The 25,259-nt window shown below is 37.9% G+C and overlaps 1 protein-coding gene across 5 annotated transcripts in view; it reads left to right on the forward strand.

The window, feature by feature from the left end:
- Positions 1-337: 337 nt before the first annotated feature.
- The window catches only part of LOC5570730, a 47,669-nt gene continuing 22,747 nt past the window's right edge, over positions 338-25,259 (forward strand). For 3 of the 5 annotated variants that reach the window (XM_021843845.1, XM_021843848.1, XM_021843849.1), the window contains exons 1-3: positions 338-1,107; positions 2,067-2,648; positions 6,698-7,279. In XM_021843845.1, the coding sequence (XP_021699537.1) occupies positions 567-1,107; positions 2,067-2,648; positions 6,698-7,279 (1,705 nt within the window). In that variant the 5' untranslated portion in view covers positions 338-566. Of the gene's footprint in view, positions 1,108-2,066; positions 2,649-4,968; positions 5,739-6,697; positions 7,280-25,259 lie in introns of those variants that run through there. The other 2 variants (XM_021843847.1, XM_021843850.1) reach the window with 2 other exon arrangements.

Here is a 25,259-nt window from a genome sequence, read left to right on the forward strand (position 1 = left end):
AAATTTTACTGAGTTTACTCTGCTGTTCAAAAACCCAGTAAAAGTTTACCGACTTCGGTAATAAAATCTAAGTGTGTACTAATACAACACACAAAATCTTTCAAAAATGTGAAAATATCCAAGTAATACCGTATGGCGAAATAGCGAAGTCCATAACTGGTACACCTACCCTAAAACGCCCGTAGTGTGTGATGCGCATTAGTGTGCTGAAGATCGCTTTGCAACATGAACTGAGTTTACTCATTTTTCGACAACATTCACAAGAGCAAGAATCAACAACTGTGTTAAAACTTGTTAGCGTGTGATCGATTTCAAACATCATTTTTTTACTTAAAGAACATCCGGAACATCCCTAGCAATTTTGTTTTGAAAAGATTTGTTTATAAAAAAACTCGATTTTTCGCGTTTCAAGAATTTTATTGTTTAAACAACGATTTGTTTCTAAATTTATAAACATAAATGTGAAATCTGTGAAAAGCAAATAGTGGTTGATTCCTGCAGAAACATCCTGCCGATACGTGTTCCCTGAGATTTATTCTCTTCGACGTCTGATACTAATTTACGCAATGGCCACGGGCCCATCCGAATGCAGCAGTCGGGGGAACAGAGGTAAAAATTTTACCCTCAAATTAGACCGGCAAATCTGCCGCTCGTGGATTCACGCGAAACGGCAAGAGGAGCTAGGCGATGAGGGCGCGGCAACCGATGAAATCCGATCAGTTCCATTCAACGTTTGGGACACGCTTTACGAGCATGCCATCTTCCATGATCCTGATTTCGAAAAACGATCCCCTGACGGATTGCGCCACAGGCTTACGATAATTCAGGGCAGGGTTCGCAAATTTGCCGATTGCTACCTGGTGGCTATCAGAGAGGAAAAGGATCCCAAAACGGCTTTGGTGAAAGGGTTGCAGTACTACAAAGAAAGCCAAAAGGCGAACTTTCAGTTTCTAAGCTGCTACTTGATATTGAAGCAACATCCGAAGTTCCAGGATTTGCCCGAAATTAACTCAAACGACATTCCAGCTGAAGCAAACGTAATGATGGATAATGAGCAAAGGGGGATAAACATTTCCAAAAGTAATAGCGTCGGCATCAGTGACGAAGGTAAATCGTTGTCTTACATATATAATATAATAGGTACGATGGGGTAAAAGAATATAGAAAAAATAATAGTTAACTTCATCTTTACGTTCAGCAAACGTGAATAATGTAATTATAACTTTTTCGGTTGATAACAAATGAGGGACTAATATGCTTCAAATAGTTATTTATTTCGATTTTTTCTGAATGTTATGTATTGAGTAGTTTGCTGAAGACACGTTTTGTGCAGTTCTTTCCTGAAAGGAGAAGAACTTACGTATTTTCGGTCGTTTTGTTCTCTCAGTCATGGGAGGTTTTTGATGACCGAAACTTCTGAAAATTGTCAGTAAGATGAACTTATATAGGGGCCCAGATAGCCGTAGCGGTAAACGCGCAGCTTTTCAGCAAGACCAAGCTGAGGGTCGTGGGTTCGAATCCCACCGGCCGTGGATCTTTTCGGGTTGGAAATTTTCTCGACTTCCCAGGGCATAAAGTATCTTCGTACCTGCCACACGATATACGCATGCAAAAATGGTCATTGGCACAGTAAGCTCTCAGTTAATAACTGTGGAAGTGCTCATAAGAACACTAAGCTGAGAAGTAGGCTCTGTCCCAGTGGTGACGTAAATTACGTAATGCCAGAAAGAAGAAGATGAACTTATATACCATACAACCATCAACGAATTTCAAATTTTCAATGCATTAAACAAAAATATAACTTATATAAAAATATAACTATTTGCATTTCCTGAAAATTTCAACAGAATTGATCGAACGATTACGAAGTTACAGAATTTTGAAACTTTGATGTCGATACCCAGTATCAGGTATCAGGTTCAAATCGATTCCTGAATAACTGAGCTCTAGCCACTCCAATCCAAAACTGCCAAGATTTTTTTTATGGAATATCAAAAAAAAAAATGCAAATGTGTTGTGCAATACTGTGAGTCTTATGTTTCATATACTTTTCTTTTTTCTTATAGCTGACTACTTTATTACAGCCCAAAATACATCCGAGAGTAATCAAAAACAAGTTAGAGGTAAAAATTTTACAATTGAAAACGATGTGCATATTTGCCTTTCCTGGGTTCATGCGAAAAATATCGAAGAGCTAGACTGCAATGCGTGTGGATTGGTGCCATTCAATTTTTGGCAAACTCTTTACCATCATGCCGTTTCGAAAAATCCAGAATTAAAAGCTCGCACCGTCCAAGGAGTGCACAACAGATTCGTCAAAATTCAACGTACAGTTGAAAAGTTTTTTAAACATTACAATGCCGTCGTAGAACATGAAAATGATCCAGACCAGGCTCTAGAAAAAGCCATTCGGCGCTATGCGGAACAACACCGTGAAAAGTTTAAGTTTCTGGAGTGCTTCCACATTTTCCAGAAATTTCCAAACATGCGAAAACAACCGAATGCAGCAACTATTTCGTCGATAAAAGTGGAGCAAAGATTTAGTTCTGACGAGCAAGAAGCATCGAATGTATCCGGAGACAATCATAAGTCGCAACCGTTTTCTCCCGAGGACTTAGCTGAAGGAACGCCAATTTGTAGCAGCAAAAGTAAGTACAAAAAATGGTAATTTTGTTTATTCTACTCCAGTTAGTCCTATGATGAGATAGAGTCAATCGATAATATAGATATCGGTAGTCTTTGCAGAGCCGTAGCGAGCCTCACAGCGCCTTTGACAAACCTCCCTTTGGGCGCCTTACATCAATGTTGTTTTCATGATGGAAGTTTGTATGTGATTAAAATTTTAGTAACCATGCTGCTCAAGTTGTAATTCATGCATATTTATGTATTGTATTTCATTTCGTTTTTCGTTGTATATAGTCCTACAGGGTTACCCAATAATCGGACGACAATACAAGAAGTTGTATGTCGATAGAACAACATTTAACACACTCTATAAAACCTAATTTAGGATCATTCTTTTGAATTGCGTTAGATTCTCAAAGATGTCCACGTCGTTGTAGCTCTCGTTGTCCGGCATAAACGAGATAAAGGCACAGATTTACTCATATAAACGGTGTACATAAAGCTAGCATTACTGTATAAATTCAGTTAGAGTGGATTTAGAATGGGAAAGGGCTCCACAAATGTAAAGTTCCCTGGCCACGATCACAGGGCACTATGGTCCAGGAATCAGTTTTACGCGGAAAGATGCATTTTGAGCTTTAGAATGAAACATTAGACAAAAACGGTCTTCTACATAGTTGTTTGTATTAGTTGAGCCCTTTGTTTGGTTTTATTGAAAATTAGGGTGGACCACATTTTCATAGAAATTGTGTAACTAACTTTCTTATTTGTAAAAATTATATTATACATGCTTCAGCAAAGTTGTAGACCATTCAATTTCAAGCAACTTTGCCAAAAAAAGTTTTTTTTTATCTCTTAAATTGACCGATTTAGAGCTTTTTTCCTACGTTGACATAGGGTGGTCCGAACAAAACTGGTTTTCTGGCTCTAGAGTTTTCAATTCAAATTTCTCATCAAAGTAGTCTAAGAAACACTTTTAGAGCTTTGAAAAATGCGTAATTTGGTGAGTGAAGAAACTCGCTATCTCCTTCTGTTTGGGAGTTATTGTTGTTTTTCTCTCAAAAACATGCCTACTTTGATTGTGAATATCTCTGATTGGGGCAAACATAAAAAATATCTTTTGACGGCATTCAAAAGACAAAACAAAATTGTATATTATATCAAAAAATTACAGATGTGTTATTTTTGTAACTCTAATAAAACGTCTTGAAAATCAAATATTTTTTATCACAAAAACTTTCATAACTTTTGAACTAAAATAGATATCAACAATCTTTTTGCATAAAAATTTGCGTTTTGTTAAGTTCTAAAAGTCGTTCATAGACGACTTTGACGAGAAAAATATATTAAAAAAACTAGAGTTGAAAAACTTATTTTTGATGGACCACCCATTGCTTTATCGTCGTTTTTGCATTAGTGCAACTGTAAAAGGGCCCTTTTCCACTTTTAAACTACTTTAATAGTAGGCTTACGGCAATGCAGCTACATTATATATGCAATGATATAATGCTCCATGGTTACTTGGGTAGTCAACATCACTACACAAGAAAATTTCTTCTGTTGATTTAACCAGAGTTGTAGTATTTTTGACTAGAAACATTCTTGATTTGAGAAGTTTAGCATCATACTTTTGACCACACTGTGTTGTACGGTGGGTGTCACGGACTGAAATACAATGCTTTGTAGTGGATGCTACTATGGACATAGTCAAATTTACTGCACTGCTCAGTGATTTTCACCAGATTATAGTAAACTTAACAGATTTTTGTAGTCGGTTGAATATCGTTGGTACAGTTCTTAATTCTACCATGGATTTGGTAGATTATACAACAAAATTTGTTTGCGTGTGAGTATGGTTTTAATAGCTGAGAAATTCAGTAATCCAATGTGAATAAAACTCATTTTGCTGAAAAAGCCGGTATTCTTCTATTGATAATTTTACTGACTAACACGGTATTTTTTGACATCACGGGAATTCTCTGCTTTACGGATCGTTCGGTAAAGTTAAATTTTACTGAGTTTACTCTGCTGTTCAAAAACCCAGTAAAAGTTTACCGACTTCGGTAATAAAATCTAAGTGTGTACTAATACAACACACAAAATCTTTCAAAAATGTGAAAATATCCAAGTAATACCGTATGGCGAAATAGCGAAGTCCATAACTGGTACACCTACCCTAAAACGCCCGTAGTGTGTGATGCGCATTAGTGTGCTGAAGATCGCTTTGCAACATGAACTGAGTTTACTCATTTTTCGACAACATTCACAAGAGCAAGAATCAACAACTGTGTTAAAACTTGTTAGCGTGTGATCGATTTCAAACATCATTTTTTTACTTAAAGAACATCCGGAACATCCCTAGCAATTTTGTTTTGAAAAGATTTGTTTATAAAAAAACTCGATTTTTCGCGTTTCAAGAATTTTATTGTTTAAACAACGATTTGTTTCTAAATTTATAAACATAAATGTGAAATCTGTGAAAAGCAAATAGTGGTTGATTCCTGCAGAAACATCCTGCCGATACGTGTTCCCTGAGATTTATTCTCTTCGACGTCTGATACTAATTTACGCAATGGCCACGGGCCCATCCGAATGCAGCAGTCGGGGGAACAGAGGTAAAAATTTTACCCTCAAATTAGACCGGCAAATCTGCCGCTCGTGGATTCACGCGAAACGGCAAGAGGAGCTAGGCGATGAGGGCGCGGCAACCGATGAAATCCGATCAGTTCCATTCAACGTTTGGGACACGCTTTACGAGCATGCCATCTTCCATGATCCTGATTTCGAAAAACGATCCCCTGACGGATTGCGCCACAGGCTTACGATAATTCAGGGCAGGGTTCGCAAATTTGCCGATTGCTACCTGGTGGCTATCAGAGAGGAAAAGGATCCCAAAACGGCTTTGGTGAAAGGGTTGCAGTACTACAAAGAAAGCCAAAAGGCGAACTTTCAGTTTCTAAGCTGCTACTTGATATTGAAGCAACATCCGAAGTTCCAGGATTTGCCCGAAATTAACTCAAACGACATTCCAGCTGAAGCAAACGTAATGATGGATAATGAGCAAAGGGGGATAAACATTTCCAAAAGTAATAGCGTCGGCATCAGTGACGAAGGTAAATCGTTGTCTTACATATATAATATAATAGGTACGATGGGGTAAAAGAATATAGAAAAAATAATAGTTAACTTCATCTTTACGTTCAGCAAACGTGAATAATGTAATTATAACTTTTTCGGTTGATAACAAATGAGGGACTAATATGCTTCAAATAGTTATTTATTTCGATTTTTTCTGAATGTTATGTATTGAGTAGTTTGCTGAAGACACGTTTTGTGCAGTTCTTTCCTGAAAGGAGAAGAACTTACGTATTTTCGGTCGTTTTGTTCTCTCAGTCATGGGAGGTTTTTGATGACCGAAACTTCTGAAAATTGTCAGTAAGATGAACTTATATAGGGGCCCAGATAGCCGTAGCGGTAAACGCGCAGCTTTTCAGCAAGACCAAGCTGAGGGTCGTGGGTTCGAATCCCACCGGCCGTGGATCTTTTCGGGTTGGAAATTTTCTCGACTTCCCAGGGCATAAAGTATCTTCGTACCTGCCACACGATATACGCATGCAAAAATGGTCATTGGCACAGTAAGCTCTCAGTTAATAACTGTGGAAGTGCTCATAAGAACACTAAGCTGAGAAGTAGGCTCTGTCCCAGTGGTGACGTAAATTACGTAATGCCAGAAAGAAGAAGATGAACTTATATACCATACAACCATCAACGAATTTCAAATTTTCAATGCATTAAACAAAAATATAACTTATATAAAAATATAACTATTTGCATTTCCTGAAAATTTCAACAGAATTGATCGAACGATTACGAAGTTACAGAATTTTGAAACTTTGATGTCGATACCCAGTATCAGGTATCAGGTTCAAATCGATTCCTGAATAACTGAGCTCTAGCCACTCCAATCCAAAACTGCCAAGATTTTTTTTATGGAATATCAAAAAAAAAAATGCAAATGTGTTGTGCAATACTGTGAGTCTTATGTTTCATATACTTTTCTTTTTTCTTATAGCTGACTACTTTATTACAGCCCAAAATACATCCGAGAGTAATCAAAAACAAGTTAGAGGTAAAAATTTTACAATTGAAAACGATGTGCATATTTGCCTTTCCTGGGTTCATGCGAAAAATATCGAAGAGCTAGACTGCAATGCGTGTGGATTGGTGCCATTCAATTTTTGGCAAACTCTTTACCATCATGCCGTTTCGAAAAATCCAGAATTAAAAGCTCGCACCGTCCAAGGAGTGCACAACAGATTCGTCAAAATTCAACGTACAGTTGAAAAGTTTTTTAAACATTACAATGCCGTCGTAGAACATGAAAATGATCCAGACCAGGCTCTAGAAAAAGCCATTCGGCGCTATGCGGAACAACACCGTGAAAAGTTTAAGTTTCTGGAGTGCTTCCACATTTTCCAGAAATTTCCAAACATGCGAAAACAACCGAATGCAGCAACTATTTCGTCGATAAAAGTGGAGCAAAGATTTAGTTCTGACGAGCAAGAAGCATCGAATGTATCCGGAGACAATCATAAGTCGCAACCGTTTTCTCCCGAGGACTTAGCTGAAGGAACGCCAATTTGTAGCAGCAAAAGTAAGTACAAAAAATGGTAATTTTGTTTATTCTACTCCAGTTAGTCCTATGATGAGATAGAGTCAATCGATAATATAGATATCGGTAGTCTTTGCAGAGCCGTAGCGAGCCTCACAGCGCCTTTGACAAACCTCCCTTTGGGCGCCTTACATCAATGTTGTTTTCATGATGGAAGTTTGTATGTGATTAAAATTTTAGTAACCATGCTGCTCAAGTTGTAATTCATGCATATTTATGTATTGTATTTCATTTCGTTTTTCGTTGTATATAGTCCTACAGGGTTACCCAATAATCGGACGACAATACAAGAAGTTGTATGTCGATAGAACAACATTTAACACACTCTATAAAACCTAATTTAGGATCATTCTTTTGAATTGCGTTAGATTCTCAAAGATGTCCACGTCGTTGTAGCTCTCGTTGTCCGGCATAAACGAGATAAAGGCACAGATTTACTCATATAAACGGTGTACATAAAGCTAGCATTACTGTATAAATTCAGTTAGAGTGGATTTAGAATGGGAAAGGGCTCCACAAATGTAAAGTTCCCTGGCCACGATCACAGGGCACTATGGTCCAGGAATCAGTTTTACGCGGAAAGATGCATTTTGAGCTTTAGAATGAAACATTAGACAAAAACGGTCTTCTACATAGTTGTTTGTATTAGTTGAGCCCTTTGTTTGGTTTTATTGAAAATTAGGGTGGACCACATTTTCATAGAAATTGTGTAACTAACTTTCTTATTTGTAAAAATTATATTATACATGCTTCAGCAAAGTTGTAGACCATTCAATTTCAAGCAACTTTGCCAAAAAAAGTTTTTTTTTATCTCTTAAATTGACCGATTTAGAGCTTTTTTCCTACGTTGACATAGGGTGGTCCGAACAAAACTGGTTTTCTGGCTCTAGAGTTTTCAATTCAAATTTCTCATCAAAGTAGTCTAAGAAACACTTTTAGAGCTTTGAAAAATGCGTAATTTGGTGAGTGAAGAAACTCGCTATCTCCTTCTGTTTGGGAGTTATTGTTGTTTTTCTCTCAAAAACATGCCTACTTTGATTGTGAATATCTCTGATTGGGGCAAACATAAAAAATATCTTTTGACGGCATTCAAAAGACAAAACAAAATTGTATATTATATCAAAAAATTACAGATGTGTTATTTTTGTAACTCTAATAAAACGTCTTGAAAATCAAATATTTTTTATCACAAAAACTTTCATAACTTTTGAACTAAAATAGATATCAACAATCTTTTTGCATAAAAATTTGCGTTTTGTTAAGTTCTAAAAGTCGTTCATAGACGACTTTGACGAGAAAAATATATTAAAAAAACTAGAGTTGAAAAACTTATTTTTGATGGACCACCCTGTGATGATTAGGAAAAAATGCTCTAGATTGGTCAAATTTTGAGCTACAGAAAAACTTTTTTTTAGAAAAGTTGATCAAAATTTCAAGTTCTACCGCTTTGCCTAAGAGCATATACCAGTATTTTTGCAAATAAAAAAGTTGATTAAATGATATGTGTGATATTGTGGACCACCCTAGTTTCAAATGACACAGTATGTAAGCTTATATTTTCAGAAACAGTTTTGTAGAAGATCATTTTTGTCTAAAATTTCATTTTCATGCCCAAAATGCAAAATAATAAAGAAATACATGCTATGAAAATCTTCAAAACAGTTTTAGAGCCCTATCTTTCTTATTTCGGATTTCTCGTCAAAGTGGTCTATGAACGACTTTAAGAACTTAAAAAAACGCAAATTTTAATGCAAAAATATTGATGATATCTATTTTAGTTCAAAAGTTATTAAAGTTTTTCTGCTTAAAATCCTTTGTTTTTCAAGGCATTTTATTAGAGTTACAAAAATAACACATCTGTAATATTTTGATATAATATACAATTTTGTTTTGTCTTTTGAATGCCGTCAAAAGATATTTTTTATGTTTGCCCCAATCAGAGATATTCACAATCAAAGTAGGCATGTTTTTGAGAGAAAAACAACAATAACTCCTAAACAGAAGGAGATAGCGAGTTTCTTCACTCACCAAATTACGCATTTTTCAAAGCTCTAAAAGTGTTTCTTAGACTACTTTGATGAGAAATTTGAATTGAAAACTCTAGAGCCAGAAAACCAGTTTTGTTCGGACCACCCTATGTCACCGTAGGAAAAAAGCTCTAAATCGATCAATTTAAGAGATACAAAAAAACTTTTTTTGGCAAAGTTGCTTGAAATTGAATGGTCTACAACTTTGCTGAAGCATGTATAATATAATTTCTACAAATAAGAAAGTTAGTTATACAATTTCTATGAAAATGTGGTCCACCCTAATTTTCAATAACACCAAATAAAGGGCTTAACTAATACAAACAACTTTGTAGAAGACCGTTTTTGTCTAATGTTTCATTCTAAAGCTCAAAATGCATCTTTCCGCGTAAAACTGATTCCTGGACCACTGTGCAGGGTTTGACGGTGCCAAAGTAAAAGGTGCACCATAATAATACCCGTCTGTGAAACATATCACCTCCCCAATACTTTGGCACACCTCCAACGGTTCATGATTTATCATGAAACGACTGCTTTCAGGCGGAGGATCTATTAATTTGTTTCGACATATTATCAGGTTCTCTTCGAACAGAGGGACCGCCAGGGCACAGTAAATAAACCAGTGCTGGTTGTTGATGTTTCAGTTCGTTTACACGAGCATTAGTATCCTGTGCACTAATCAGTAATGGTGGTTAAGTTTCGAAGCCAACGTGTGATCAATCGTTTTATAATGCAATAAAAGAATGGGTGTTTGGTGGAACTGTGCGTTACATTCGTCGTTATTAAATTCAATGATTGTGAGGGTGCTAATAGTGATTTTATAATAAATATATTGCAATCATATACCGGGTACCCCCGTTGGTTTGACCACATTTAATCTGAACACTTTTTAATTTGTACCCCGCTAATTTGCACATCGTTCAGATTAAAAATGGTTCAAACGTAATTTTGCTCGTGGAACGGAGTAAAGTGAAATGGAACGCTGTGGAACGGAGCGCAGAATCAAAACAAAACAGCAAAAGAGGTGTGGGAACCGGACACGAGAACGAGTGATAATAAAGGCAGACGATTGAAACTATAACTATTTTTATTAGCCGTTCGATTTCAAACGTTACAATTCTTTTGATTATTTTTCAACTGACGTTTTCTCTACACTCCAACCAGGTGATAGGGTGACCAACGAAATGGGTCTCCACAGAGGTAACCAAAAACACGGTTCTAGGGTGACTAGAAGTTCAAATTAAAAATGAACCCCGACGGTTTGCATGAGGTACCGTTTAAATTAACGGGGGTTCACGGTATCCGAATATAAACACTAGGGTAACGTATATAACTTGGACATGCATAAAATTTGGACAGGCTGGTTGTGTCCGATCACGGACACTTGACGGATGGGCAACTCCTTCCTCTGAAGAGAGTGCCAGCGGGGACAACAGCTGACGATAGCTCGACTCGGTGAATATTCTCAAAACAACTCAAAAGCCTTCTAAAAGGCTGTTTTTAATTCGGCTGTCCAAGATGAAGGAGAAACTTTTCAACTTAACTTCTACCGATGTTTATTCTTCTATGGCTTAATGAAAACTGATGATTCACAAACAAACTCATTCACTTATATAGCATTCCACGAATCGCCATCCACCAATCCGTGTAAGCCTCGTTGCCATTGGTCGGTGGAACGTAGCAAACATGTTCCTACATGTTTGTCGCGTCTCCTTCCATGCACAGTCCGGGTGATGTTGGTCGTCGCATCTGCTGGTGTGGTTAGCCGCCGCTCTTCGCTCGTCAGCCGCCAGCCAATACATAATCATTGCCATTCGGGTGGGTAGTGCGTGTTTCAATAATAGGGTGTAAGGCGATAGGGTGATAACTGTTAAAATATTCACAAACGTTCGCTCTGTGCGCGAACATTCTCCCCGGGCGAAAAGATTAATGATTTATACAAAGATGGAGGACTAGGCTTTCCAGAAACCTTCTTGAAACAATACGAAGGTATCTGAACCAAGCTATTGGAAGGATAACGAACATCCGAATGATAAAACTCCTTCGAACCTTTGGCGATTCCGAAGGACGATTTCAAACGTTGTGGATTACCGTAAACGGACTTTGTATCGTCAAGATTCTTAAGGAGCTCCGATAGTCGATTGTCTACAGAATCGTTCAAGCGAGAAGGCCTTGCTTTACGCAACTCAGGTTTATGCGCTCTCAATGTGTTCACGGAACAATTTATAACAGCGGTGGAAGCTGTTTCAGACTTAGAAGCGGACTGCAAAATCGTTTTGTTGGAGTGAAGAAGAGTGTGGTGTTGTGCTTGACATTTAGCACAGGTGTAAGGTGACGAACACGCACTACCTTTATGGCCCACCCTAAGGCAGTTAAAACATGCTCTTATTCTTCTTACCTTGGCTAGGCGCTGAGCGACGGTCATTCCTCGAAATCTCTTGCACTTGTTGCCCGGATGAGTTCCCGATTCACACAGCTTACAAGTCCGATCCAAAATAGTTGCTGCACAAGCATTGAATACGTTGTTCGGATGACAGCTGGGCTTACCGACGGACGACGATGCCTTTGCTGTGGCAAACGGTTTGGTCAACGATGCTTCCCAGCGCTCCAGCACAGCAGAACGGTTGCGCAGGAAATCGATGGTGTCTTTGTAATTTGGAATTTGCTTGTGGGGTATAGAAGCTTCCCATTGAAGCCTCGTGTTCTTGTCCAGTGCCGCTGCCAGAAGATTAACCACGAAGCGTTCGGAGAATCCGGTCATCTCTTCGTCGAGTAGGCTCAATCCATCCACATGTTGAGTGACCTTGTCGATGAGCGCTCTCAGGTCCTTCGCGTTCTCCCGATGCATCTTCGGCAATTCCAGCAGGCCGTTGATGTGGATGTCCACTATCACTCGCTTGTCCTCGAATCGATCCTCCAAGATTTTCCACGCATGGGCATAATTGCTCTGACTTATCGTGCGCGAATCAATTATCCCGGCAGCAGTGCCGACCAGAGCTCTGTCCAAATGATAGAGCTTAATGGCGTCCGAATCGGCTGATGTTCGCATGACATCCAGGAACATGGCCTTGAAGCGTGGCCAGTTCTCTGGCTTCCCATCGAAGGAAGGGATCGGTGCCTTCAACGGCTGCTGCTGTACAATTATACGTGGAGGGTCCTGTGCCTGGTGTGTATTCCTTTGAGCACCATTTGGAGTGGCAGTGATTGACTGCACAATTGCCTCAAGCAACGCACACGTTTCAGTGTGTTGCGTTTCGAACAAATCGTACGCTTCGATCTGCTCGTCCATCCGTTCGTCGGAAATGAGCCCGATGATTTGCTCATGATACTGGCGATACTCCTCGTAGAATCGATCCAGTTTCTTGGAATACACAGCCAGCATAGCCATATTCGGAGGATCGGATCCAGCTCCAGCCATTCCATCCAAAGCCTTACGAATCTTCGTAACTTGCGCCTTCGCCTGTCCACGATGAAACACCAGAGTCGAAATGTCCTGCATTGTGCCTTGCTTTTCACTTTTCGACGGTGTGCGATCCAATGGCATTTCGATGCACTCGCGCGCGAACTGATACGGGTTGAAAGTATCGGACATACACTGTACCACACGCGCGCGATTTACTTGCGGGTTAAAACTTTTCGGACAACTGGTTCACTTTCACTTTTTACACAGGTACTGTGATGCGCTCCCTCGCACCACACAACAGAACGTGTTCGGACACGTCCAGAAAATATCACTAGGCGATCACGCCGGGGTCACTCGCGCGCGGTTTACTTGCGGGTTAAAATATCGGACAAGCACTGTGACACACTCGCGCGCGACTTACTTTCGTTCACTTCGTTCGATTCACTCTCGGACAACCAAGGAATATTTTTTCCAATGACTCCGTCGGCTATCGTCACAGCAACAATTTTGTCGCAATCGTCAGATTGGCGACAGAGGTAAGCGGACTGTATCGGTGCGGATGTCTCAATCGTCAGATTGACGACACGCAGATGCGGATCGCTCGGGGATCCGGCTCGAATGGACCAAAAGTGTCCGATCACGGACACTTGACGGATGGGCAACTCCTTCCTCTGAAGAGAGTGCCAGCGGGGACAACAGCTGACGATAGCTCGACTCGGTGAATATTCTCAAAACAACTCAAAAGCCTTCTAAAAGGCTGTTTTTAATTCGGCTGTCCAAGATGAAGGAGAAACTTTTCAACTTAACTTCTACCGATGTTTATTCTTCTATGGCTTAATGAAAACTGATGATTCACAAACAAACTCATTCACTTATATAGCATTCCACGAATCGCCATCCACCAATCCGTGTAAGCCTCGTTGCCATTGGTCGGTGGAACGTAGCAAACATGTTCCTACATGTTTGTCGCGTCTCCTTCCATGCACAGTCCGGGTGATGTTGGTCGTCGCATCTGCTGGTGTGGTTAGCCGCCGCTCTTCGCTCGTCAGCCGCCAGCCAATACATAATCATTGCCATTCGGGTGGGTAGTGCGTGTTTCAATAATAGGGTGTAAGGCGATAGGGTGATAACTGTTAAAATATTCACAAACGTTCGCTCTGTGCGCGAACAGGTTGTTCTATGCTTATTTACGATGAGATGATGAGGAATTTATGTACGGAAAATCATGTATTGCATCATTAATACACTATGCTACTTATTAATGATGGCCATTTTCATAACAATTACAAATTGGCTTCAAAAATATGAAAATTGTAAATTGAATCAACAGAACACCTGTGAAACCTACGAATGCAAGAGGATGTACGTTTCAAGAACAAACATTAAACGCAATAATAGCGCTCAGAATAGGCATTCATAAAATGTTTAAAGGTGGCAGTATGATAAAATATGTCTAAAATTGAAGCTAAGTTCATCTAAAATCTTAACATGAGTATATAAGGCATAAATCAGGTGGTGTCCAAAATAGAGTACGGTTTTTGTTCAGTTGATATAATTTGGCCATCTGTCGAAACGCACTGGAATGTCGCATGCATGCATGCATACTTGCAGGCGTATTTCGTGGATCTGATGATATTTGCTTGCATTAAATGAAATGATTGATTATCACTAATATACACATCCAATGAGCGAAAAAATGCATAAGTCACATGAAAACTCTTCAAACATTATGATATGATCGTATTTTTAAGAAATCATTGAATAAATAGTGAGATAACGCCCTGTCCAAATTATATTCACATGAGGGTGTCCAAAATGTATATTTGATGTCCGAAATGTATAACAGACAGGCAATTAAAAAACGCTATTTTGGCTGCTAATGCTACAGTTTGTAAGCTTTTTCTCTCCAGAAACTCAAAAAACAATGATACATTAAGCATATAAGTATCATACGGTAATAAAATATTAGTGTCTAAGGCAGTTAACCGATCGTCGCTTCCATACATATCCTTAGACTGTCCAAAATACATAATTTACCCTATTGCCTAGTCATTCACACATGCATGATAAAAAAGTGTTCATAATGACAGTGAGTGCAGAAGAATGGATCAAAGTATTTTTTTTACTGTAACTTTCTTGATCGTAGTGCTAAAACGTAGTTTGAATAGTACAGCAACAAAAATAATGAAAACTAAGGGGTCTATTTTGTAAATCGAGCAGATTCATGTGACTCGCCTGTAGCCACTGTCGATCAAAGTAAGCATGCATATATATATGGCAAAATGATTGAGATAGGCAAAATTGGATGAAATTGGATGCATCTGAAAGCAGTCGACGGCAAATTTGGTCCAGTTTTAGGAACTTCCTTGGCCATGCATATTGGCCACTGGACACCGGAGATGTTCCGGATTTTCTGAGGTCATGTCCAAATGTCATTTTTTCTGTCGCTTCTATTTTTGTGCAGTGTAAAGTTCGATAGATGTTTGCAATTTTCCTAGAAACTAGAACTAATAGGAAGTTGAATGCCACCGTACGCATTAAGATTGGTTGGAAATCTTGAGAAATATGACCATTTCCGTAAAACTGGTTCTTGAAAGCATGGTCAGTCATGTTTGTATTTCCAATCATGTTAATATTATACGGAGCTATATCCAAGCGGACACTAACCTTAAAAATGATGATTCCTGCAGCATATTCAGAACCATTAGATGCACAGACTACACTATAGAAGGTTCCAAGTACCCTGGGGGAAATGGTCAATTAGGAACATATCCGGAACCATATCAAACTTCATGATTTTTAAAGGTTATGCTTTCCGAAGCATTTCCAGCATCACCGGCTGCCATGACCACTTTATAGTAGGTTCCAGGTGCCCCGGGGAATGTGGCCGATTTGCAAAATAGACCCCTTAAAGTGGGAAATGGTCTTTCTAGAGCCATGTTGATGATATAATTTATAACACTAACTTTACATTTGTGGAGCCCTTTCTTTTTTTTTGTCGGTAGCGATAGGGGTAGTACTGGCACTTTTAGTCTGCCCTAAACTCCTTCCCAGCATTTCCTTTTTAAGCCTCCATGGACCAATGCACGAGTTCACTAATTTGACGTTTGAGCGGTGCCAAATTCACTAGTTGCCATGGTCACGTAAATAACACGGCACCGCTAAAACGTCAAATAGTGAACTCGTGCATCGGTCCATAGAGGCTTAAAAAGGAAATGCTGGGAAGGAGTTTAGGGCAGACTAAAAGTGCCAGTACTACCCCTATCGCTACCGACAAAAAAAAGAAAGGGCTCCACAAATGTAAAGTTAGTGTTATAAATTATATCATCAACATGGCTCTAGAAAGACCATTTCCCACTTTAAGGGGTCTATTTTACAAATCGAGTGGATTTATGTGACTCGCCTGTAGTCATTGTCGATCAAAGTAAGCATGCATATTCCAGATGTCACCCGTCGACTCCCATAGTAATCCAGTCCCATAGAGTGACAACTGCCGATAAACTCGAGTGTCAGAGCCGAGTCGAGCAAAATGTTTGGTCGACAGTGACTCCAGTCGAGTCGTTTTTGGTCGACTCGACTTATAAAATAGGGCCCTAAATCGACTTTAATTGAAGTTATACAACAATGCTAGCTTTATGTATACCATTCATATGCAAAGGTTGTCGCTTCAGCAGCATGGTTACTTGGGATATAAGTCAATTGCAATTAAAGATTATTTTTAAAATGTTAGGACGAGTACTGAAATTATCATCGAAATCTACGAAAAATGTCATGTTGAGATTTAAGTGTTCAATCCAAGGGGTGGATCACTCTTGATGCATCTGATGAATCGGAAAAAATTCATGTATTTATATGCATTTAGGGGTCTATTTTATAAGTCGAGTCGATCAAAATGACTCGACTGGAGTCGCTGTCGACCAAAAAATTCGCTCGACTCAGCTCTGTCACTCGAGTTTTTCGACAGTTGTCACTCTATGTGACTGGATTACTATGGGAGTCGACGAGTGACATCTGAAATATGCATGATTGCTTTGATCGACAATGAATACAGACGAGTCACATGAATCTGTTCGATTTACAAAATAGGCCCCTTAAATGCACACTCGACAAAAAAGCAATTCATGCCTTGCTCCAACAATTGGTTGTTGATTTTGTCAAAGTGTCAAAATCGTTCTCCCATACTCATTCAAAAATGGTTGACCAGAGGAACTAAAAACATTTAGTACATGTGCAGTAGAATGAGAATCTGATATCGACGTTTGGGTAACGGCTTAATCAAGAAGGATAAAATCTCTCCGTAGACAGTAAGGTTGATGATAAGGTGGACTTCAGCTACGGGGAAGCGCAGCTTTATGACTGTTATAAGCATGAGTACATCCGGAAGTGGCTGTTTTATGTGCTTTATGACCCTGATGATCCAATACGCTTATATCCCGCCAGTCTAATGTTTGCCCTTTCACATGAACAGAATTATTACAACATGCCTAAAAATATCTGCTCCACAGGTAGTAACTCAATAGCTACGAAACATTTTTGTATGAACATGTCAAAGAAATAGTAATGGAAAGTTCAAAGCAATGTTTCCTGAAGTAATAGTTTTATCGTCCTAGGTTTTATCATGAGGAGGAAGAATAAATATTTTTGCAATTTCTCATCGTAATAGGCTGTTTTTCATCACGCCAATCTGTCATGGAACGGCCTACTTTCCTACACTGAAGTATGCAGTGCGGGAATAGTCATTGCTTAACTGAAACCAGTGCTGTAATGGTTCATTACGCAACGCTTTCTCATTACGCAACTGTTTTGAGTTGCGTAATGACTCATTACCCAACTATTTTCAGAAATTGCAAAATTATGGTGCAAGCATCCAGATGTTATTTCTGATACCCTCCAGTGGTGTTCTACGAAATTGCAAAAAATGTTGTACGCAACTCGTTGCAGAACTCGATTTTTACAGCACTCGTCGTAGTTATCCAACTCGGCAAGCCTCGTTGGACAAATGTACGACTCGTGCTGTAAAAATCGTCATTCTGCAACTTGTTACGTAAACTACTATTCAACGACTTGTTTTCCAACTTAGGCGGCCACGGAAGGTTGTCTCACGATTTTTCTATATGGCCGGGAGTCTGCAAGTTGGGAAACGTGGGTCTGGAGCTTATCGTACTCTACCTGTCCTCTATCAACAGTCTAGGGAATAAAACAAGCTAATTGAACAAATAATTATCACAGTTTTTATTGCTACACTAAGGTTTTAATTCAAGAACTTAAGTGGAATTCTATTCGTCTCCAGTAAGGCACAGACTTTCGTTTCTCGGGAACGACTTTCCGGTTACTCCTGCTCCTTAACAGCACTGTAATCAGACATGTGATGCCTCAGAGACATATACATAAACGGCACCGTTCATGCATATATTTCAAATATATTATATTTTTTTTTTCTAGATCAATCTGAAATAAATGAATAAATAATTATTTTATGAGGAAAAGTAAAACTGTAAAGACTTTCAAAACAAACAACGACGCGTTACTATAGCACGACACGATGTTGCAGATCAGGGCTAAATTGATTTGAATGTTCAAAAAATGCATCTGATGCAAATTGATGTACATTCGATGTACGTTGAACAAGTGATCCACCCCTTGGTTCAATCATTAAAATATTTGGTATATAGCAATAGAAGGTGTACAAGATAGCATTTCTGAAGAACTGTTGAAGATTATCCTAAAGATGTTTTGAAGAAATTCATTCAAATTGTTGTTCATGAGATGCATGTGAGAAACTCCCGAGCATAGCATTAAAAAATGTTGTTTAAATCTCTTGAATATAATGTGCTAACTATTTTTTCATTTGCTTAAAAAAAGCAGAGGCTTTTTTAGTTGTTTTGTTAAGAGTCCTACAATAAATGGAAGCAAATTACCGTGCCAGTACCATATTATAGACAGCGCCTTATTCCTCATGTTGAACATTCATTAATTTTACAACCAAAATAGTAAACGGACAGTTCAAAACATGATTCATTGTAACATTTCAAAACTAAAATACATGGTTAAGTTGTTTTTCCAACAAATATACGTAAAGTTCGTTGTTGTCCATAATAATTGATGTATTTGGCGTCCATAATTAGAAACATGCATGCGTCAGATTTTTTATGATAGATATGATTTTTTAAATAATTGATAATTTATGGATTTTATTATTTAAATTGGATTTTCTTAACCGTTCAGAACATGGTGCTTGCACGGTAGTCATATCTTTTGGATATAACTAAAAAAAGTTTTATTTTTTTAGTGGAAGCAGAAAAAAATGTTGAAAAATTGTTTTTTGTCAAGACAATATTATTATTAATTAACAAAAAGGCGTTAGGAAACAAACGCCAAATTCGCTACGAAGTGCTTATTCATTAGCAGCAGCAGCTTCTCAGTACTTATTATTAGTAAATTACTCGCACAATTTACTAGAAGATTGCAACTTATACTGTAAGCGATCTACAATTGGTTAGTGCTAAATCATTCTTAAATAACTTATGTTTTTCTTCACTGATATGAAATTCTTTAAAAATTGTGTTCAGAGTTCTGTGATAAATTTTCGCAGATTTAGATGTTTTGAATATTCTGCCTAGCTGTGAAGAAGTCCACGAAAAAAAATCCACCCGAAAATTAACCTTGTATTATGTAAGACCAAGATCAAGATCAAGATTCAGGATTTTCTGCCATATTTATATACTGTACTCTGAGAACCCTGTGAAAGATTCTGTGCGTTTATTTCAGTATTTTGTGAGTATTCAACCTGAGATTCAGTGAGATTGTGTTTGAAAGAAACAATAGCTGATAACAAAAAAACTTTTGTTCACGATGAATAGAATTTTTGTTATTTGTCTTATTTTCAAAAAGTATTTCGAATCATTATCGAGTTGATTTGTATACTCCCTTATTTTTTATATATTCAGCCCTTCTTTATTTGGCCTCTTGTTTTACAATATATTTTGGCCAGGTGAGACTAACTAACGAAATACATTTTATAGATCGATATTTGTTCGAATGAAAAAGTTAGCTAACAATTCATACAAGATACTGTTTTTTAGTTTTTTAAGTATAATTTGAACATCCGGAGCAACTCCTTCCTTTTTTTTTTTTTTTTTTTAATTTCTTTATTAGTATCATTCCAAACATTACATTCATTTCTTATATCTAGGTGTTCTGTGTTATTTGACAACACTATCATCCTAATTTGGTAAAACAAATTTAAGATTTAATTAACATTTTGTTAACAACATATTACATTTCATTTGCCGTAGCAGTTCAGTTTTTTTACAGGTGAGTTGATTTCACCTGCTTATAAGAGAAAAAAAAAGTTTTTAATATACTTAACCTAACTTAACCTAAACATATAACGCATTAATCGTGGCAATAGAAGATTGTAACGATTTTTGCCTGAAATTATTGATTATTTTATTTGACATTTGTTCCAATGTTTCAACATTGGATATTCTATGTAACTCATTGGTACTATACCAGGGAGGAAGGCTCAGAATCATTTTCAAAATTTTATTTTGAATTCTCTGCAGAGCTTTCTTCCTGGTATTACAACAGCTAGTCCATATTGGTACAGCATACAACATGGCTGGCCTGAAAATTTGTTTGAATATCAACAGCTGGTTCTTAAGACAAAGTTTTGATTTTCTATTAATAAGGGGATAGAGACATTTTACATATTTATTACATTTGGCTTGAATGCCCTCAATGTGATTTTTGAAAGTTAAATTCTTATCTAGCATGAGCCCTAGATACTTAACTTCATCTGACCAATTTATTGGAACCCCTCTCATCGTGACAACATGTCTACTTGAAGGTTTCAAATAAAGAGCTTTTGGTTTATGTGGGAATATTATTAGTTGAGTTTTGGAAGCATTAGGAGAAATCTTCCATTTTTGCAAGTATGAAGAAAAAATATCCAAACTTTTTTGCAATCGACTACAGATGACACGCAGGCTTCGTCCTTTGGCGGAGAGGCCTGTGTCATCCGCAAACAAAGATTTTTGACATCCCTGAGGTAGCTCAGGTAAGTCAGATGTAAAAATATTGTATAATATTGGTCCCAAAATGCTGCCTTGAGGAACACCAGCTCTTACAGGAAGTCTTTCAGATCTGGAGTTCTGATAATTAACCTGAAGTGTACGATTTGACAGATAACTTTGAATTATTCTAACAATGTATGTTGGAAAATTAAAGTTTTTTAATTTAACAATCAAACCTTCATGCCAAACACTGTCGAATGCTTTTTCTATGTCTAGAAGAGCAAGACCAGTAGAATAGCCTTCAGATTTGTTGGAACGGATCAAATTTGTTACACGTAAAAGTTGATGAGTGGTCGAATGTCCATGGCGGAATCCGAACTGTTCATTGGCAAAAATTGAATTTTCGTTGATGTGGGCCATCATTCTGTTCAAAATAACCTTTTCAAAAAGTTTACTGATGGAGGAAAGCAAACTGATTGGACGATAGCTAGAAGCTTCTGCAGGATTTTTGTCTGGTTTTAAAATTGGAACAACCTTAGCATTTTTCCATTTGTCAGGAAAATATGCTAATTGAAAACATTTGTTGAATATATCAACTAAAAATGATAAGCTACTTTCTGGAAGTTTCTTGATGAGGATGTAGAAAATTCCATCATCGCCAGGAGCTTTCATGTTTTTGAATTTTTTAATAATAGTTCTCACTTCTTCCAAATCAGTCTCCCAGGCATTTTCGAAAACGTTCTCTTGATTGAGAATATTTTCGAACTCCTGAGTAACTTCATTTTCAATTGGACTAGTAAGTCCTAAATTAAAATTGTGCGCGCTTTCAAACTGCATAGCAAGTTTTTGAGCTTTTTCGCAATTAGTTAGTAATAATTTGTTTTCCTCTTTCAATGCCGGTATTGGCTTCTGAGGTTTTTTCAAGATTTTCGATAATTTCCAAAAGGGCTTAGAGCCAGGGTCCAATTGAGAAATTTTATTTTCAAAATTTTTGTTTCTTAATTGAGCAAAACGTTTCTTGATTTCTTTCTGCAAATCCTGCCATATAATTTTCATAGCAGGATCGCGAGTGCGTTGAAATTGCCTTCTCCTCACGTTTTTAAGACGGATCAAGAGTTTAAGATCATCGTCTATAATCACGGATTCAAATTTTACTTCACATTTTGGAATTGCAATGCTCCGGGCTTCAACAATGGAATTTGTTAAAGTTTCAAGAGCATTGTCAATATCAAGTTTAGTTTCTAAAGAAATGTTAACATCAAGATTGGAGTCAACATACGTTTTGTATATATTCCAGTCGGCTCGTAAATAATTGAAAGTGGAGCTGATACGATTGAGAATCGCTTCTTGGGATATCTGAAATGTAACAGGGACATGATCAGAATCAAAATCAGCATGAGTAATCAGTTGGCTACAAAGATGACTAGAGTCGGTTAAGACCAAATCAATCGTAGATGGATTTCTAGAAGAGGAAAAACATGTGGGGCTATCAGGGTATTGAATTGAGAAATATCCTGAAGAGCACTCATCAAATAAAATTCTGCCGTTGGAATTACTTTGTGAATTATTCCATGACCGATGTTTGGCATTAAAGTCACCAATGACAAAAAATTTTGACTTATTGCGAGTCAATTTACGCAAGTCAGTTTGGAGCAAATTAACTTGCTGCCCAGAGCATTGAAAAGGCAAATAGGCAGCTATGAAAGTATATTTACCAAACTGTGTTTCAACAGAAACGCCTAAAGTTTCAAAAACTTTAGTTTCAAATGATGAAAACAGTTGATGTTTTATACGCCTATGAATGATGATTGCAACTCCCCCACATGCCCCATCAAGTCGATCATTACGATAAACAAAAAAGTTAGGATCTCTTTTGAGTTTAGATCCAGGTTTTAAATACGTTTCGGTAATAACTGCTATATGCACGTTATTAACCGTAAGAAAATTAAACAGCTCGTCCTCTTTACCATTCAGAGAACGAGCATTCCAATTTAAAATATTTAAATTATTATTTGGATCCATTAGAAAAACGTAATCCAATAACAATTTGATTAGTAAATTTTACGCCTACTTGGACTGCTTCAGTCATAGTGGTGGCTTTGAACATTGCATCAATCATTAGATTCAATTGTTCAGTTAGAAAATTAAAATCAGAGGCAGACATGTCATGTGATTTCCCATTGGAATTTCCGGTAGACGAAGAAGCGGAATTACCTGTGGCGGTAGGGGTTTTTCCATTTGATTTGAAACAAGTAGAATGGGTACCCATGGATCGAACAGGGGAGGAGTTCAAATTTCCTGCTACGATATCGGCAAAGGATTTACCGTGGGCAAAGGATTTACCGTGGGTAGATACATTCGAAATTGAAAGATTCGAACGGCTACCCGACGGATTAAAATTAGTTTGTGAATGAGCATGATTATGATCTTCCTGATGGGTATGATTCATGATCAAGCGATCGTTAACTGAAAAATGAGCATTGTTCGATACTCTACCAGGCAAATTGCGGAAACGACCGTTATCGTAACGGATATTATCTTTCATCTGCCTGGCACGAGCCTCAATGACCCTTTTGCGTGAAGGGCAATTCCAAAAATTGGACTTATGGTTAGCCCCGCAATTACAACATATGAATTTGGTGGTATCTTCCTTCACTGGACAGACGTCTTTGGCGTGAGAAGAACCTCCGCAAATCATGCATTTAGCATCCATGCGACAATTTTTTGTACCATGACCCCACTTTTGGCACCGACGGCACTGAGTGGGGTTCTGGTAATTTCCTCCAGGTTTCTGGAAATGTTCCCATGTCACACGGAAATCGAACATAAGTTTTGCTTTTTCTAAAGCTTTAATATTATTTAGTTCTTTTTTGTTAAAGTGAACTAAATAAAATTCTTGAGAAAGCCCTTTCCGAACAATGCCAGATTGGGTTCTCTTTTTCATAATGATTACTTGGACTGGGGAAAATCCAAGTAAATCATTTATTCCATTTTTGATCTCTTCAGGTGATTTATAGTCACTTGAGAGACCTTTCAAGACAACTTTGAACAAACGTTCAGTTTTGTCGTCATAAGTAAAAAATTTGTGCTTCTTCTCTTCAAGATGTTTGAGAAGAAGCTCACGATCTTTAAGAGTTTCCGGCAAAACGCGACAGTCTCCTTTCTTTGCGATTTGGAAGGAAACCTTGATTCCCCTAATGGAGTTCAAGATCTCCTGCCTAAATCCCGCAAATTCGGAACAACTGACCACGATAGGCGGCACTCTTTGCTTCCTCACTTGAATCAAAGAGCCTGGGCTAGAGGCTGCTTCGATTTGGTGTTCGGAAAATTTATCTAGAGCATCGAACTGATTGCTCATTTCGATACAATTATTCATTTCACCCTTGGAAGAAAGTTCGCATTCCGGAGAAACGTCCTTTCTTCCATTCTTGCCACGTGTAGTGACAGTTTTAAAACCCACTTTTTTGGAAGGAAGTAGTGAATTCAGAGATTCACCCTTCCTTTTGTTTGTTGTTGATACCATGTTTAATTAATAAACGAAAGAAGACGTGACCTTCGAAAGGTTTTTTCCCAAGACGGTGTCCAAGAAGGATTACCACCGCTAGCTTTCGCCAACGGGTCCAACGAAAAATCGAAGGCACGGGTCCAAACAAGGATCGTAAAGGGATCAATAGCAGAAAAATAGTACTGAAAAGTACTGTTTTAGAAGCACTGAAAAGTACCGTTTTTAATTTTAGCACTGAAAAGTACTGTTTTTGTAGCACTGAAAAGTACTGTTTTATTGCTTTAGGTAGTTTTTAAGAAAACTTCCAAGAGCAGAGAGAATTCGTGTACGCACAGCACGAAGGTACGATGCGCACTCGAACTCCTTCCTTGATAATGGCTTTCCAATGCTCTTGGTGATGAGCTTCGTACCGTGCGCATGTGAATATCAGGTGATCAGGTGATGAAGCTGAGGTGATGTTATGTGATCTTCTATGGTTTGTAGTACTATGAAATATTTCACTCTCTGGAAATTCTGGCCTTGTTATTATTTTTTTACTTAATAAATTGGATGAAATAATCATGCTTAATAAACACAAAGCACTTTCGCTGCAGTAATAAATCTGATCCATCAATTGTCTAAATTTGACAAGGTTTTGGAGAAAATCAATGAGTGAAAGAACTACTTATTAAATAAGCCACATCAGCTAAGTCCATACATATATACTGGTCCCACAGTTATGAATCATTTAAGGAGGATCGTTAAATAGTGGACGATTTCCTGCGGCCTGGAAAATTGCTACTATGTTTCCTGTGCATAAAAAAAGCGATCGTAAGGATGTCAATAATTATCGAGGAATTTCAGCACTTTGTTGTATTTCTAAGCTCTTCGAGTTGATAGTCATGAAACCAATGCTGTTCTACTGTAAACACTACATTAGTGAGGATCATCACGGATTCGTATCGGGGCGTTCCACAACGACCAACCTGTTGTGCCTTACTTCACACATTGCCGACAGCTTTGCTGATCGAGT

This window comes from Aedes aegypti, chromosome 2, assembly GCF_002204515.2.
Source record: "Aedes aegypti strain LVP_AGWG chromosome 2, AaegL5.0 Primary Assembly, whole genome shotgun sequence".
NCBI lineage: Eukaryota > Metazoa > Arthropoda > Insecta > Diptera > Culicidae > Aedes > Aedes aegypti.